Below are 18028 nucleotides of genomic sequence, written 5' to 3' on the forward strand. Positions count from 1 at the left end.
AAGGAAAGTGGACAGAGGCCCTTTCCAGAATTCTTAACAAGTTTGATCTATGCTGTATAACTCTCTCAAGACCATAACTAAGTATCAATCAATGCCTAAGATGAGAATCACATGATACTGCAGTTACTGTTTGTTTGGCCAGAAAAAGCTGAACTTTACAGATACTATGTAGAAAGTATTCACAAGAGGTAACTCAGAACATAACAACTTGAGACAGTACCAAAAGGAAAGAAATTAATATCCCATGGGATCTGTACAGAATGTCAAAAAACGTGGAGAAGGAACAAAGTTCACACCAAAAAAAAATTATATGCTAACTTGGTAAATAGAGTAGGATGAATGCAGAAGAGAAGAACAAAGGTGAAGAAAAAAACATCAAAATAAGGAAAGAAATAGTCACAAGGAAAAAGAATAAAACTGAACACATGAAGAATGATCACAATAAAAACCAGTGCACTACCACAAACATCTTAACTAAGATTATGAGAAAACTGCAGTGTCCAAGACCTGAGGATCAATTACATTGCTTTGCTCCTCTGAACAGTTACTTGATAATTTAAACCTATGACAGCTCAAACCTGTAGTTAAATGTTTTTCTACTTTTCCCTTATTGTTATTTTCCCTTAATTTATTAGTTTACTCACCAAGATAGACTCTAACATTGTCAAATTGTCTGAGGTTTCTGGTGATATATTGCAGAGATGGCATAAGCACTGGTTTAGATATCAGTTTTAATTTCACATTTTTCCTACACAGTGTAGGAATGAACAGTGTTCATGCTCTGCACCACCAAACAAACTGCTTAAAAAACCCATGCATAATAAAACCTTCTGAATGGCAATTATTTGCTGTCTAGTAAGATCTTTGCTAGATTTCCTGTGCAAAAATTAAAATCACTGCAAAAATCGAAACTACACTTCATTGATGCTAATGACAGTCAAAGGGCTAAATCTACATGCACAACACCAAAAACATCCCCAGAGATAAAAAGCAAACACCACATTTCTTTATGTAATTACTGTTTTAGTATCAGTATGTTTACAGATATGGAAGTATCTGAATTATGCTCAGTTTCATCTACAGTACATTTAACAACAACTGTGATAATCCACAACAGAATACTTTCTAGGAGTAAGCTAACACCTACTTTGATATTACTGCTTTAATCCAATGGAAATAGTTTCCTCTGTTATAGGGAGTTTAAAATAGTTGATAAAAAGACATATTCAGTCTATTAAAATGTCAACAGAAAATAGTTGTAAACACTTAAACTGTTTCTCAAGTTGAGAAACAGTCTACCAATCAAAACAAAGAATGGAGTCTTTTCAAAGATTAATATCTATCTCAAAAGAACTAAATCTTCCTGGTATTCAGCTTTAATGTCAGAATGAACTCACAACTACTCAGAAACTACTATAAGAGAGACATAATTAAGCTGGTTCCCTTCAGAACAAGAACAGCCAAGTCCTGAGGGTTTAGCAGAATGAGAAGTCCAGGGTTACAGTGCAGAGAATACAAGTCCTTATCTCAGGTTTGTTAACTATTTGCCAGAAGGACACCACACTTGTCTTCAGAAGAGGCAGAACCCTGCAGAATTTTTATTCTCATTATTTATCACACATCTCCATCAGCAAAAAAATTATTTTACCACTATTTTACCTTATAACGTTTAACATGCTTCTTAAATACTTACTTCTAGATATTACAAAGTTATTATGATTTGTTACAAGAAATTTATGATAACTCTAGTTATTACAAGTTCCATGAGAGCCTAGTAGAATGGTAAAACCGAGTTTCATATTAAATTGTTACAAGAACAGCTACTAGGTATCATAAAATTTTATTTTAAAATACAGTGTACTACAAAAAGTAATTCATGAGTTTCATAGTGGAAGTACACATGTTCAGAAAAGACTTAACTATAAGAACTGCAAGTGCAGTCAAAGATTCAGAAGTTTCTCTTTGATGAGACTACATGAGCCAAAGGAAAAAAAAAAGGTATTTATGAATCAGCAATGAACTAATAATGCTGTTGAGCATTTAGGCACTGTTCACAGAGTCACTTTACAAAGCATAACTGTATTTTGTTTATACTAAAAAGGCAGTCACGAGTGAAAACAAATACAGACTATACAGTACTTACCTCTGCTTATTTTACTGATTGTTCTACTTTCTTCAGGTTTCTAGAAGAAAGGAAGAAAAAAACCCAAGTAAGAATACATATAAACCCTCAAATATTTCTATAGAAAAAACACTGGGAGTCAAAGCATTCATCAGATTATAAATGTAAACATAGAGGTTTTAACTCAAAACCTAATAAGAAAAATAAAAAGTTTTTCAGCATCAAGAACTGCAACAGATATCCTACGTGCTTGCATATTATTACTCAGAAAATATAGTAAGAGAATAAAAAAAAGTTTTTGCATAACTCAGTTTATACCAGAGCTCTTTAAATTAACACTAACAATAACTATTTTTTTTATTTATTATGTATCTCCTGAGCACTAGGTTTGGAAAATGGAACTCTACAATGCAAACACACCTGTTCAGTATGTTAAAAAAAAAACCAAAACACTCTTATTCATTTCATCCACTATCAAGCTTCTATGGAAACACAGTTCTTAAAGGAAGACTCAGAAGCAATTTATATCAAGACAAATAAATAAAAAGGTTGCTGTACCTAAAATGACTTCACTGAAATTTACTCAGGTATCACATAAGTTTGTGACAGTTGGAATTTTACCAGAGTGCTGAGGAAGAGACAACAGTGACACTGCATTTGCATTGTTAACCAGGAAACCAAGACACACATAAAAATATCTTAGGAACATATTCCATTGCTTCTAAATAACAGAGGTTGGGTGGAACTGTGTTGCTTAAGAGAGACAGGACTGGAGAAAGAGCTCTGCAATTCCTACAAAAATTGCAGGAAGGAAAACAAAGCCTTCATTTAATGCACAACTTCTCCCTGGTGATAGCACTCCAGTGCTTTGATATCTCCAAATATAAAATAAAAATCATCTTTACTAATTGCATAAGAATGTTGTAGGATTTACCTTGGTTCAAGTGCTTTAAGACTTTTAGATAGAAATGCCATGCAAGACAATTTCTATTTATAGATACTTAGCCCCCTCCCTTTCTTTTAATATCAGATCTATGTAATTCTTTTAGCTCTACTTGCATCAGATGATCTCTCCTTTGTACAGGTTTGACTTTTGCACTGAAATGCATAAGCTCTAACTTCCTTGGTAGCCATCTGTAAAACCTTTTTAAGAATGACTGCATTGCATCCATTTTTATTATCCTTTTTTGCTGACTGGGTCAATAAATTTTAAAAAATTTCTTATAAGACTAAGTTATTTTGGTGACTCTATACAGCACTGTTATTATATCACACAGTAAGTTAAATTCTAAGCTAACCTATATCAGAAACAACACAGATTAATTTTCTGTGCAAACAAAAAACTGTGTGCCCTGTGGTACACAGTGGAAAAGTAAGCCATATTTTACAATTACTTTTATTAAAAGACAACACAAAACAATTATTGCCTGTTACATTCCTGTTAATGTTACTATTAAAAAAAAAAAGACGGAAAAAAAAGATATTTTGGCCTGAAAAATTCTAGGAGGCACCTCTGACTTCAGGGAAGGTTTTGAACCTCTAAAATAGTAGAAAAGCCTTCATAAATTATATCCTATATAAGAATGATAGCATAAACAGCTGGATTGAGATAGTAATGGAATTTAAGAAAGAGCAATTTATAAGTAATGACAACAGAATGAGATTACCAAGTCTTATAGATATACTGCAGCAGATCAGCAATTTGCAATAGAGATCTCTTTAATTTATGAAAATTACTGTAGATATAGCAACCACCATCAAAACCACAAATTATTTAGAAACGCATACCTCTGACTATACTTCTATTGCATTTGATGTGAGATCGCTGATCTAAATGGCAGTTATAGATTCTAACTCCATTCATTCCAGTACTTTTATTTTCTTCCCTTAAATTTCTTTTACACACACACAAATATCTGTTACGAATATAGACAATAACAAAATGGTAGAGAGAGGTCTGTTAAAGGACATACATGCATACATATCTAACACCCATTATGCTATTTAAAGCTCGGGATAGCTCTGACCATCAGTTCTTCTAATCTGTTAATTTGAAATTTCATATGCAGGCTTTACTTGAGCCGTGACTTGAGTAGTAATATGTAATAATGCTAATTTAGCAGAGAGGCAGCCATTTCCCTCTCAAGGTATTGCATATATAACAAAACCAAAAAGAAAGGAAAACCTGTCTCTGAAACAATAAAGATTATATGCTCAAAAACTTTTCTCAAAAGGAACACCACCAACAACTTATCTCTTACATGCCACACTGAACAGAAAGACATGATACAAGTACCACTAATATCAGTGATCCAAATAATCAATGTCACAGATATTAGGCTTTCTGCTCTGGTCTCTTCTAGCTTATTTTATAATGTCTGCTCTAGCAATTAAAATTTATTACCTGCAACACTGACAGTTCAGTCTCATCTTCTGCACCTTCAGGAACTACACTTACAGCAAAAGCTGAAAGAAAAAGCAGACCTTTTTCATATTATAGGAGCTCTCTTTCACAACTGACAAAGTTCTGCAGGAAAAAAAAACAAAAAAACAACAAAACCCATGCCAACATTTAGGTATATTTTTCACATTGAATGATACCATATTAGTAATAATCTTTGTGAACATGAGACAGTCTGTTGTCATGGAACTTATACATTTGCTGCCTGAGAATTCCCATACTATTGCTGAAAAAAAAATCACTTTTTGATGTGAAGCCAATTCATCTTGCCTTCAAGGCAAATAAATCCCTTTAGAAAAAAAATCTGTTCAATCCAGTAGTTCACTTGGTAAAAGCATAATGTGCTACCACATGGGAGACCAGCAGTCCACTCTGTCTTTAGGTAAAGTTTGGATTACCAAAGCTTCACGTGTAGCCACAGAAACTGTCAGCAGCTGACAGAAATTTCTATCAAATGTGAAGATGGCTATCATAGGCTTTGAACACCATCTTTGAACAACAGTCAAACTTGTTAATGTATGAGGCCCAAATAAATGTTTACAAAAAGAATAGAGAACCCACAGAGGTAATCTGCACAGACCTGACATTATCTTAAACCCTTTATAGTGACACCGCCCTATGCATACACTTCTAGTTTGTATTAGAAAAAGAATCGTAAAAAGGATTCGGGCGCTAGGGGTTTTTTTTCTTGTTGAGGTAGTCACTTAATCAATTTGTCTCAGCTTGCTCATTTGTAAAAGTAGTACCATTTAACATAAGAAAGCCCTGCTAAGACTCTTTGTAAGAAATTTTTTTCTCAAATGTACTAAAGAGATGCAAATGAAAGAAAATTGTTATAATTTGGAAGGAATTCAAGGTACTATTCATCATGGTCAGATCGAAGGTTTTCTTAAAAACTGGGATGGAAAGTAGATCCAAGTGGATTGTTTAAAGCAAATTTAAATTACTTATTGCTTGAAATTGATTTCAAAGTGAATTGCTAACTGCTGTCATTCCTTTGACACACTAGAAACCTAGAATATAGCAAAGCAAGACCACATTGTCCAAAGTCTGTGGTGCTTCATCTCCCATTACCTACATCCCTATGCTCCTTTAGTGGAGATCAAATTTCATCAAGTGTCTAGGAGTTGAAGTTCACAATGACATCTCTGGTCATGATTAACTTGAATCTCAAATCACAGCACTACATTCAGACATCCCAAAAATCATTCTAACGCAGTAGACTCATGCTGATCATAGACACATTTCCATACGGCCTTTAGCCAGGAAGAATAAAACAGAGTATGAGTGTACCCCAAAGTTGTCCTCAAGTAAATGTTTTACACTTCCAGTATGAAAGTACACTGAAAATGCCTCAATCTGCCTATTATATCCCTTGCTGACAGCATGTTCTGATAATTTTCCTCCTTCTCTCCCAACATAACAGTACTTACAAATTCAGACAAGGAATCCTTTCCCCTGAAAAAACCAGATCCACACCTTCTAATTTATACAATCCTAATTACAAGAGCAACAAAAACCACACTCATTCTGGGAAATGTATTAATTATGTAGTATTAACCTGAAAAAGTATCACCTCATAAATTCGGCTTATTCACAAAACTGACTACAAGCATAAATTTTATCACTTCCAGTTTTTAATATGCACCTAAGGAATGACATCTGAAGCCTGAAACAACTGTGATTGACAAGAGATCATGTGTCTGTCACTGTAGCAGATTCAATAACCCATGCCACGCTGCTTCTAAGCTTTATAAAATATTAATGCACATGAAACAAATCAAACAATAATCAGATCACCTGGGAAAAAAAAAAAACAACCAACCTATTTCCCACTTTGAGAGCACAGATAAAGCTCATCAGGGAAATACTTACACAACCTAGTTCATCTTGGTATGAAGTACACAGAATTGTTGAGGCTGAAAATCCCTAACGGTCATCTAGTTCAACCCCCCAAAGCTGGATCCTCATGACCTTGTCTAGTCAGGTTTTGAGTGTTTCCTAGGACAGAGACTCCATAAGGTCTCTGAGCAAACTCTTCAAGTGCTCAATCACATTTGGAGTAAAAAAAAAAAAAAAAGAAAAAAAAGAAAAAAAAAGAAAAACAAACAAAAAAGCATTTATGTTCAAATGGAATTTCCTGTATTTCAGTTTGTGCAAACTACCTCATGTCCTGTTAAGCGCCAGTCTGTTCCCCATCAGGTATTTACAAGTGTTGGTACGATCCTCCCTGAACTTCTTTTCTCCAGTCTAAACAGCCCCACCTCCTTCAGCCTCTCCTCATCTGTCAGGTGTTTCAATCAATTAATACTCTTCATGATCCTTTGCTGGACTCACCCCAGTGCATCCATCTCTCTCTTGTACTGGAGAGCCCAGACCTGGACACAGCACCCCAGATGCATCTCACCAGTGCTGAGCAGACAGGAAGGATCACCTTCCTTGCCCTGCTGCCAACGCTTTCTCTAGTGTAGCCCAGGGTGCTGCTGGCCATCTTTGCCACAGTAGCACACTGCTAGTTCATGATCAGTTTTGTGCAAACCAGGACTCTCATGTCCTTCTCTTCAAAGCTGTTTTCCAGCCAACGTACCCCCAGTGTGCAATGGTGCATGGGGTGCCTCCTTGTCAGAGGCAGGACTTGGTATTTCCCTGCACTGAACTCAGTTTCTTGAGCTTCCTGTTTGCCCACTTCTCCAGGCCGCTGAGGTCCCTCTGAATAGCAGCTCAACCAGCTCGTGCATCAATCCCTCCTGCTCATTTTGTATATTCTGCAAATTCACTGAGGGTGCACTTTATCCCATTGTCAATGTCATTATGAAGAGGTGGAGCCACCATGCTACTGATCAGAGTTCACGAGCCCAGCAAGTCAGACAGCTTTCTATCCACCTCACTGTCCACATATACAGTCCACACTTCATCAGACTGTATGTGACATTATAGGAGACAGCACTGAATTCAAACTCCCTGCTAAACTTGGGATAACAATATGCACTGCTTTCCCCACATTCATGAAGGCAGTCATCACAGAAGTCTTTTAGGATGGTTAAGCATGACTGCCCACTCATAAAAATACAGTGACTTTTCCCAATCACCCTCTTGTCCTTTCTTATTTGGCAATGACATCCAGGATTATTTGCTACACCACCTTTCTAGGGACTGGGATAACACCAGCCCACTTACAGTTTCCCCAGATTCTCTTCCTTGCCCTCCTTGAAGATAGGGCTGATATTTTCTTTCTTCTAGTCTTGAGCAATCTCCCCCAGTCACCATGACCTTTCAAAGATTATCAAAAGTAGCCTGCACTGAGATCATCAAACTCTAACAGCACTTGTGTGTGCCTCCCATCAAGTCCTGTGGACTTCTGTATGTCCTGTTTGTTTAAACGTTCCCTAAACTGGTCCTCCTCCAGTGAAAGTAACTCTTTCTTGCCCCAAACCTTCCCATGAGTTTCAGGGGCCTGGGATTGCTGAAGGTGGGTCTTCATAGTACGGATCAAGGCAAAGAAGGTTTCGAGTTCCTCACCCACTTCTCTGTCCTTCTTTTAACCAAGTCCCTCCCCCACTGAGAAGCAGGCCCACATTTTCCCTAGTCTCCCTTTTGCTAATACACCTGTAGAAGCCCATTATCTTGCCTTTCACAAGTAGAATTCCTCACTAGATTCAGCTCCAAGTGGGCTCTGGCTTTCGTAATGACATACCTGCACTCTTAGACAGTGTCTCTGTATTTCCACCTCTGGAGTGCTTCCTTTTTATGACTGAGTTTTGCCAGGAGCTTTTTGTTCATGCATGTGGGCCTTCTGCCATCTTTACTTGCCTTCCTGCATGTGGGGATGGACCATTCTCGAGCTTGCAGGAGATGAACGTTGAAAATCAACCAACTCTCTTTGACCATCTCCCATATCAATCCATCTTTATTTTTGAGGACAACAGCTGAAAATTACTTTTGTTGCAGCTACCCTGACACACAATGCAACTTCAGCATGCAGACATGTAATTTATTCAACAACCAATACCTGTAATGAATGCTAAAATCTCCCTCTACACCATTATTCTTATCCCCTGTGATTGCAGAACCGCAGTGTCCACTTCTTTTTCAACAAATAAACACCTTAAAATTACTTGATATCCTTTACATTAAATATATCAGGAAGATTTTTTCCAGCTAATACATTTTAATAAGAACTGTACAGACTATTTTTAAACTACTGAAGAACCATTCAAAAAACAGACTAGTAGACCCCTGAAGACACTACAAAAAAAGCTTCAAGAGACTTCACCCAGTAATCAAGCTTTTCACTCACACAGGTTGTATAAATTTATCTTAGCAACACTCTACTACCTTATTAGCAAATCTGTTATGCACATATATTTGCTACAAATAAAGCAGTCTTCAGGAGTAAACTGGGGCCAAGACTGTTCAGGCTAAGCAACCCCATCTCTCAGCCTGGAAATAAATATCCTCTTCTAAGGATTTACTGGGAAAAGGGTGGCAGAAGAAGAACATGGTAAATTTAGCTGGCCTACAACATATCAACAAAGGGACCACAGTGTAGGTAGAAAATACAGTGCCTGTGCACAAGTGGACATCTCCAAGGTTAATTCATCCACCTGCAATTCAATCCCAAGAGGTTTCTGAAAAAGGTGTGCCCAGGAATGGACCACCCACAGAAAAATTCTACAAACACATGCAGCTCATGACCAGGTCAGTTGTACGACACAGGTAGAAACCATACACTCTCTGTGGCAAGGATCTCTTTTTGTTGTGTGCAAAGTACACAGGCACAAAGAAGGATGACCTCTCTCTAGGAGCTATCAGATGCTACCATAACAGAACAGTAACTTTTCACACGCAAACATCATTATTAATTCGGACATACTTCTTTCAGCGTAACTCCCTAAAATACAGATCAATCTCTAGAGCTAGAGGTACCTTTGCTAAATCCAGAATTTCCTCTAATCCCTTTGCATTTTCTGATACAATGCAAGCATACCTCAGGTGGACCGCTGCCTTGCCATAGAGCACAGAGAAAATATAACAAAAGAAGAAACTTATTAGATGGTATAAGTTCAAGCTGTGTAGGGACCACAGTAACCAAAAGGCCTAGGTGATTAACTGCGCAATTTCTCACAAACAAAGCAGAAAAAACCACAGGCAAGCCAGCAAGGCGCCATCTTAAATCCAACCCATAGTTTTGTATTTGTCACTTCATTATTTAATGTACTGTGTATTCTGAAGTTTGTTAATACACTTCGTGCATTAAAATTATGTCCTTTGGCATAAGCAGATCATGTCAATTGCTAGTCCTCTCCTACTTTTGCCCAGATGTCCGAGAACTGAGGATAAGAAAAGGAAAGAAATTTCAGAAAGACTTTAAAGCTCTTTATTATCGTCAATCTATTTTTTTTGAGAACAGGACTAAAACATTTTTGGATCCACTCAAAACCTGGAAATGTAATCTGAAAATGTAATGGAAGCAGCTTCAATTACTAATTATTTTTGTCAAGTGTTCCATTATTTCCATTAAAATTTTGATGACAACACTTGCTTATAACACCAGAAAGTAAAACTCAATCCTTTATTTTCATTGTGCAGCAGCTGAACCACAGGAATATGTGCCAACAAACCATTAGAAAAATGAATGTAAATACTGCAGTGTTAAAATACACTGTATGAATATATATAATTGATATAATACCACATTTTAAACATAGAAGCAATTCTTTCTTCAGTACTACCCTTTCAAGCATAAACAACTTCCAAACAGTTGCAATTATATGTCCTTAAAATGCAAAGGATGGTAAAAACTGAGGAGTTAACTCTTTTTCTTTCACAGACAAATCTATCTGAGACAGAAAGGCAACACCTCTTGCTATCTTACTCTTTTACAGTTTGATTTTACAGACTGACCCCAAAGTCAGTCCAGCCACCTCACTGGACTCTGGGTCAGTTTAAATGAGCTACAAGAAACTTACAATTCTATGACAATGTATGACAAAACCATGACTAATAATAACCACTTCAAATAATGAAGCCAGTGATTACGTTGCACATAGTAGACAAAACATTTAAAATAGAATTTCTTTATACTTCTAATAATAATTTAACGAAAGGCCTATTTTTGTTTTGTTTGGGATTTGGTTGTGTTTCTTCCCCCTCCCAAGTTTTCAAAGAACATAAGATTCTATGGATTGACACGATTCCAGAGAAAATCTGCACTGATGCTGTCAGTCAAAGAGATGGGATGTTCCATGAGCACTAGCAAGCAATATAAATTAGTTTCATGTATTTACATGCAAGTTTTTATAATATTTCTTCATTGTTGCTACTCTATCAGCATCAAAGACACTGGTCTAGCCAGATAAGAATGATTACGGATTTATCAACACAAAATGGGAAGAGAGAAGGGTGAAAGAGGAAGAAGAAGGGGTGATGCAAGCAAATTTACAGCATCTGAAGCTTTTCATAAAATAAAAGCAACTAATTACATTTCCTTACACATATGGGAAGAGGGCACCTAAACCACTGAAACGTCTAAATGAGTGCTGTGTACACCAGTATCTTTATAAAAGGCAAGCAAAGAAAAACAATAGAAGAAAAAGCATCATCATTATCCCTTCTGATTGTCTAGAAGTTAGACCATACAAAATCATCTGAATACATATTCCCATTCTGTAAGCTGCCACCTGCAAGCTGCAATTTATGAAATTACTTAACTACCTACAGACGTTTGCTTCTGTGAAAGGCAATCCAAATTATTTGGTTTCCAAGAACAAAGCTGATTGTTTCACAAACTTACTATCCAGGCCATCTCAAAAGCATGGGTTATTTAGGAAAGATGGACTCTTTAATGTAAAAGGATATTCAAAAAAAAAAAAAAAAAAAAAAAAAAAAAGAAAACCATGATACTGCAATAACCTTCTGGTGAGCAAATCTCACACAAGCATTAATCAAGACCTATTAAACAAGAACACAAGTGTTTCCATTTCTGCCTTCTAGTTGCATGTGAGTATGTACAATAAATACACATACACACAGAGGACAAACTGAAGTTGCTATTCTCTGTTATTACAATCTGTTCGAAGTTATCAAGTGCTACAGTACCTTGCTGAAGCACTAGAGCAAAACTACTCATCCTGGAAAAAATGAAATGCAGCTTTAGAAAGAGCTGTAGAGTATGAGGATTCCTCCAAAAACCAAGTTGTGTCAGTGAAAGGAAAAGTGTTTTGCAAAAGAAAAACCAATATATCAGTTTTACTTTGCTGAAAATGGGATTTATTAGTACCAGGTTTCCCCTGCATGATTTTGGTGCACAAGACATAGCGGGAGAGAAGAAATAAATCCAAAGGCTTACAACAAACTGACAAGTCTACGCTGACAGAGATGGAAACATTCACGAACCGAAAGAATGAGAAACAAAACAGATATAAACATTTATTTCCCTCTCTTACACTCATAGCAGCAGCTCCCAACTCCAGGAGCCTGCAGCAACCCAACCGCAACCCATACTAGTATTCCTTCTCCTTTAATCTTCTCCCACCTCACTAGACACATTACAAACGTCTCGGATGGCATTTTAACCGGGCAGTTTTACCTTCCCATCTGCCCCCAGCAAAGCCCCCCTGTCAGCGCGGCGCTGCTCCAACACGAGCACAACTCCGCGCTGTGTTCACCCGGCTGCTCCACGAAGATGTTCCCGACCTGAGGGCGGGTTCCCCGGTGCAGGCTGCCCCTGCCCGCACCGCCCCATGCCCCGGACACCGCCCCGAGGGCGGGAGGCGCTCCCGGCGGTTCCCCTGGAGCCGGGGCCGCGCAGGAACCCCGCGCTGCCCGGCCGCACTCCAGCCAGGCTTCCTAACAAACTTCGGGGGAAGGGACACCTTCGCTCTCCCGCCCGCTTCCCCCCGCGGGGCGGGACGGAGCGGGGAGGCAGCGGCTTCGGCGCCCCTCCAGGCTCTCCAGCGCTCCGTGCCCTCCTCCCGCTCATCACCTCCGCGGAGGGGCCGAGCGTCCCGGGTCTCCTCCCTTCACCTCGCCATGGCGTCCCGGCCCGGCCCCCGCCACTCACCCCGGGTGCGGAGCGGCGGGAGAAGGAAGAAGAGGTGGGCGCAGGCAGCGAAGAGGAGCCAGAGGCTGCAGCAGCCCGGCTCCCGAGACATCCTGGCGGGGGCCGATGAGCCGCGGGGCACGGAGCGCCCGCCTGCCCGCCTCTGCCGCAGGAGCGCCGGCGAGCGGCCTCTGGCTGGTGGCGGTGCCGCCGCCGCCGCCAGCCCGCCCTCCTACTTCTTCTCCTCCCTTTCCCTTCCCTCCTCCCCTTCCCTCCTCCCTGGCAGGACCGGCCGCCAGCGCCGGCAGGAGCGGGAGGCGGAGCGGGGGCCCCGGCGCCCTCTGGCGGGCGGCAGCGGCACAGGCGGCGCCCTGCGGCCCCGCGCTGCCGGCCCTCAGCTCTCCCGCCCGCCGGCCCTCAGCTCCACGGGACGCCCGGCGCTCCCAGGGCTAGGGATTAAATATCTAGCCCAGTTAATAATAATAAATAATTAAATAATCCCAGGGAGCACAGCTCCTCTTAGTCATTAACTCTCCTTAACCACCCATTGGAATGGGCTGCCCAGGGAGGTGGTGGAGTCGCTGTCTCTGGAGGTGTTTGAGGAAAGACTGGATGTGGCACTCAGTGCCATGGTCTTGTTGACGTGGTGGTGTTCGGTCATAGGTTGGACTCGATGATCTCAGAGGCCTTTTCCAGCCTGAATTGATTCGGTGATTCTGTGAAATGTTACCCAACACACTTGACAGGAATCTGGTCTACCCTAAAAAGTGGCCTAATTCATCTCTGAAACAATCTCACAAATTCTTACCCAAGAGAGCACGTGGCACCTTCAGACAGCCTTTCCTAACTACCTGTGTGACCAGAAGTGGGGACACGGTTAGCAACAGGGAGTATAGGCATGTGACCCTGGGCACAGCCTTGGCATTGGAGACTCGACAGCTGCCAATGCCTCAGCCATATTTGGTCAAAGAAATGCAGACATGGAGCCACATAAAGCTGGTTTTAGGGGTAAAGCAGATTCATTTATGTTTATCTAACATGCATAAATGTCAGTGTGGACATTATGGACAGTAAATTTGGCTCCAACAGAGCTGCAGACCAATGAAGAAATATCAAGAGTGTAAAGCCTTGTTAGCAAATATGAATTCTGGAGCAAGGAAGAGGAAATCATCTGCAGGAATGTCAGATTTGTCCCAGTGAAGCACTCTACACTCTGACAACTTGCTATTACACTTCCTATATATCCCAGAATGAAACTGCTTGCCTTCAGACCCAGGGAAGCCACAGAAAGACAAGCAGTAATAGGAGTAGAAACCCAGCAGTGTGTCTAAAATTTCACTGCACTGTTATTCTTTCTTTTTCTGTAGCAGTTAGATCTGTATTAATAATTATTAGAATTTTCACATTTCAACTATAGTAACAAGAAACGAGAAAGTCTTGGTGTATAACATATAAGGCCTGCTTCCTCTTTGCCTTAAACATGACTGAGTGACCCTAGGTAATGATTCCTTACATGCTGGGTACAGTGAATTCCAGCCAAGTCTATATGGACACTTTTCCCATCAAATACTTTCCACACAGACCCCTCCTACCAACCCAACCATTCAGTATGCACTGATCTCACTGGACACAAATGGTCCAGTGTCCAGGTCAGCCATAAACTATTTTTAATCCCATAAGGCCAACAGCATGGGACCCAAACTTGGACCTTTCTTCAAAACTCTGCTGCTTTTAGATCTACGGCATTATTTTCCTGACAGATCAAGTGGTTACAATAAAGTACCTTAAGTATGCAAGAGAAATGATTGTGAAGGTGAATGGAAACCTTTTCACAGTGATAAACACTCACTCCCACTGCAAGTTCAGGCAAGCACATCTATATCACAGTAATTTGGTTGTAGACCTCACACTTTCCTTTAAAACTATCTCAATAGAAATGTGTTAGCCAGACTTGCTTGGAGTATTCAACTTGCTTTATGTATTTGCTACACACACCTGATGTTGCAGGTGGTTGAGAGAGGGAAAATGAAGCACAAGTGTGAGCAACCACAGCTTGTTATTTGCCTTACAGAACAACTGCTTGTTGTCGACATTCCAACTCACTAAATAAGTTATTGGCCTCAAGAATAATAATTCTGATGCAAATGAAGTAGAAACTTTCATATTATAAGTCTCTTTCTGATTTTATGTGCATGCTCATTACCAGGAAAAAAAGAGAAATGTCAAGTTATCCTTCCATTTATAGAACTATAACAATATAAAAGATATGAAACCTTCTACTTAACATGTATATCTGCATTTGCTTGGTTTTCCTTCTAAGTTTCAGCACTGTTTCCTGCCCTTTCTCCCATTTTTGTGTTTTGTGCTGGTTTCCATAAGTATTTAGGTCACAAAGATCATGCCCACAACAGGGCTAAACATAAGACTTTTCACTTCCAAAATGGTTTAAGATATACCCATGTTCAAACATTTCGCCACACAGCAAGTCTGTAAGAAAAAAAAAACCAACTTTTTGCTGAGATGTAATAAATATTTTGGCTTCTCACAAATATAAGAAAAATTTCATGGTAACAACCCCCAAGATATACAGAACTCTGCCATGAAAGCTAATGTTCTAAGATTGCTAAGAAAAATAGCACTGAAGTGTTTTAAATCTTATATTCAGGGCTGGGAGGATGAAGTAGGAAATAAAAATTTTTCTGGAATTCTGCTCCACATACAAACTCAGGTTGTGTTTGTTTGTTGTTCTAACTACCACATTGAGAATTTCCAGCTCAGAAAGGATGAAAATAATGAACTTTCTGGTGAGGAACACAGAGGTTTAGAACACCACCAATCCTCCTTTCCTTATAGTATTACATATCTCTTACATTCATAAATAATACAAATGTAGCACTGTTGCTGTCCCAATTCTCAGATTAAAAAGGGGAGCTGCAAATACAAAACAATCCTCTCATATATATATATATATATATAAATATATGTATGGAAAGTTATACATATCAAATGCAAAGGCTGGTGTGTGATTCAAGGGTACCCTTTTGTACAGGCACTGCAGCAGTGTCTTACTCTGATGGGTCTGCCATCTGTTCCTGTAGAAGGACTATAATATGGGAAAAGACAGAAATTACGAACAAGATACAACAGCAGTTACTGAGTTAGAGAACTTGACTGCAACTACTTAGTTATATCAGCTGTTTGAGAAATGTTTAATGAATCCAGGAACAACAGAGTATTTGTATAGTTTCTTTCAATAGAAAGGTCTTTTTGGCAGAGACAGTCCTGCAAATCACGTGAGTTGAGTTCCAGCTCTTCCGCAGGCTTCTGCAGTTGGACCTCTCTGTCCTACTCAGGAAGTTACATAAGGAGAGGCATAACTTTAAGCTATGACTAATCCTGTGGAAATGAGTAAAACCAATCCAAATGAGTTCAGAATCACACAGTTACTTTTTGAATCACAACATGCATTTGAAAACAGTTTTTCATCTTTCAGCCACTCAAGACAGTAACTCAATTATAGTTCCATTAATATATAACCTAATATACTAATACACTGGGAATACACCTACACTTGTCAAACGCTAGGCAATGAGCTTGAGCATGGAAGCTCTGATAATCTGCGTCACTCAGATCTGAACTACATACACTTCCTTGTCCCCGTTGGAGTACTCTAAACTGCTCTCCCTGGGAGAAATCTGCAGTAGTGAGGAAAGCCCCAGGTGCTCTAGACATGACTCAGTCAGCGACACTTGGTCTGGGACTTGCCCCATCTTTTTCAGAAGAACTGATAACGTTGCAGTACCAGCACGCACATGCTGTAAGCCTGACAACCAAACCATTGAGCACACCAGTCAACCAGTATGGCAGCCTGTGGTGTAATCTGAGTTTAGTCTCCCTTCTTCCTGGGTTAATCTGGGAAGTATTGCCTCTTAATTAAAGTTTGAGGACTCCAAAGTTTGAGCTAAGTCTTAAAGCCTTCAGTCAAAGCGTTGTAGAGAACCGGTCTGGGGCTGTAGCAGAGAGTCACGGGAACTGAGTTCAATCAAGAAATTTCTCATGATAGAGACTGCTTTTATTAGATTACACACTCGCTAGAAAGGACCTGGAAAAACACTGGGCATGAAGCAATCAGTCACAGATTCTTAGAAGGTTGTAAAGAAGGATAAAGACAATTACTTTCCTATGGGGCAGTAATGACTGCTTAATTGTCTGTGGCAGTCAGCTCCTCTGTGTCATCTGCCACAGAAACAGTGAAAATACCTTATGTAGCATATTTTCTGGAGCTCATTATGGGATTGTCCAAGAGGCAAAGTATATACACTCAGAGGAGAGGGCAGGACACAGGCATTTCAACATCTTTGAACTGTGACAGACCAAGCCACTGATGAGAAACAGATACATCAAACTGTGGAACTTGACAGAAGTCCCCAGAGTTCTGCTTAGATAGCAGTGCTTCAATCTCCCTTCCATACCTCAAAATTTATGATCAGATCATTCCTGTAGGCATCACTGAAAATCTGCTGTCTCCAGAGTGCAGATCCCAGATGTGGTTTACCTTCTGAAATGCATAATCTCAAAGAAATGCCATGAAGGAAACCAAAAATACATGTTGTTCGGGTAGCATAAGGAATATAACTGATAGCTGCAACTTTGTCAAATCTGTATTTCTTAAGTTTTTGGTTTAAAACACACAGAGAGATGCAAGTTTGGAATCCTGAATCCTTTGGCAGGTTAACCTAGGAAGTGAATGCCCTTCCTCCTCCTTACTCTCCTTGAAATCTTTCCTACTTCTTTTTCTACTCCAGTCAATAACTCAGCTATCCCTCCTTCCCACAGGATCGCAGTTTAGTTGCAGAATCTATTTCTTTCTTCTGTCTTGTTTCTTGCTGTGTTGGTTCAGACATTAAATTTCACTGATGAGATCTTAGATCATCCTTAGATGTTCTCTGCAGTTCTTTGTTCTCCCCACGGAGTCGCCATATTGGCTTTAGTCATTCTGTGCTCCTGAACTTCTACGTCCTCTTTGGCTTTGTTCTATGGTATATCTCATCTGTCCAAAAAAACCCTACTACAAGATTACAGAATCATAGAATCTTCAAGGTTGGAAGACACCTTTAAGATCATCAAGTCCAACTGTCCCAGCACTGCCACTGTAATCCCTAAACCACTAAATCATATCATTCAACACCAGATCCAGACGCCTCTTAAACACCTCCAGAGATGGTGACTCCACCACCTTCCTGGGCTGCCTATTCCAGTGTCTGACCACCCTAACAGTGAAAAAAAATTTTATCCAGTCTACCTGAAAATTGCTTATCTCTCATAGAAGGAATTCAGACTGTCAGAGTCTTGAAGAAAGACTTTATTATCCCTAAACTAGTATTAATATTTTGTAACATTGAAC

The 18028-nt window shown here is 39.6% G+C and overlaps 1 protein-coding gene across 3 annotated transcripts in view; it reads right to left on the minus strand.

Moving 5' to 3' along the window:
• Positions 1 to 12859, minus strand: part of B3GLCT (beta 3-glucosyltransferase) — a 59739-nt gene extending 46880 nt beyond the window's left edge. For 2 of the 3 annotated variants that reach the window (XM_051778894.1, XM_051778892.1), the window contains exons 1-3: positions 12646 to 12859; positions 4527 to 4606; positions 2144 to 2183 (exon numbers count right to left, since the gene is read on the minus strand). In XM_051778894.1, the coding sequence (XP_051634854.1) occupies positions 2144 to 2183; positions 4527 to 4606; positions 12646 to 12736 (211 nt within the window). In that variant the 5' untranslated portion in view covers positions 12737 to 12859. The remainder of the gene's footprint in view (positions 1 to 2143; positions 2184 to 4526; positions 4607 to 12645) is intronic. The other variant, XM_051778893.1, reaches the window with a different exon arrangement.
• Between the last annotated feature and the right edge of the window lie 5169 nt (positions 12860 to 18028).

The sequence above is a fragment of the Manacus candei genome, unplaced genomic scaffold, assembly GCF_025592945.1.
Source record: "Manacus candei isolate 608988 ecotype Guabito, Panama unplaced genomic scaffold, ASM2559294v1 h1tg000014l, whole genome shotgun sequence".
Lineage (NCBI taxonomy): Eukaryota > Metazoa > Chordata > Aves > Passeriformes > Pipridae > Manacus > Manacus candei.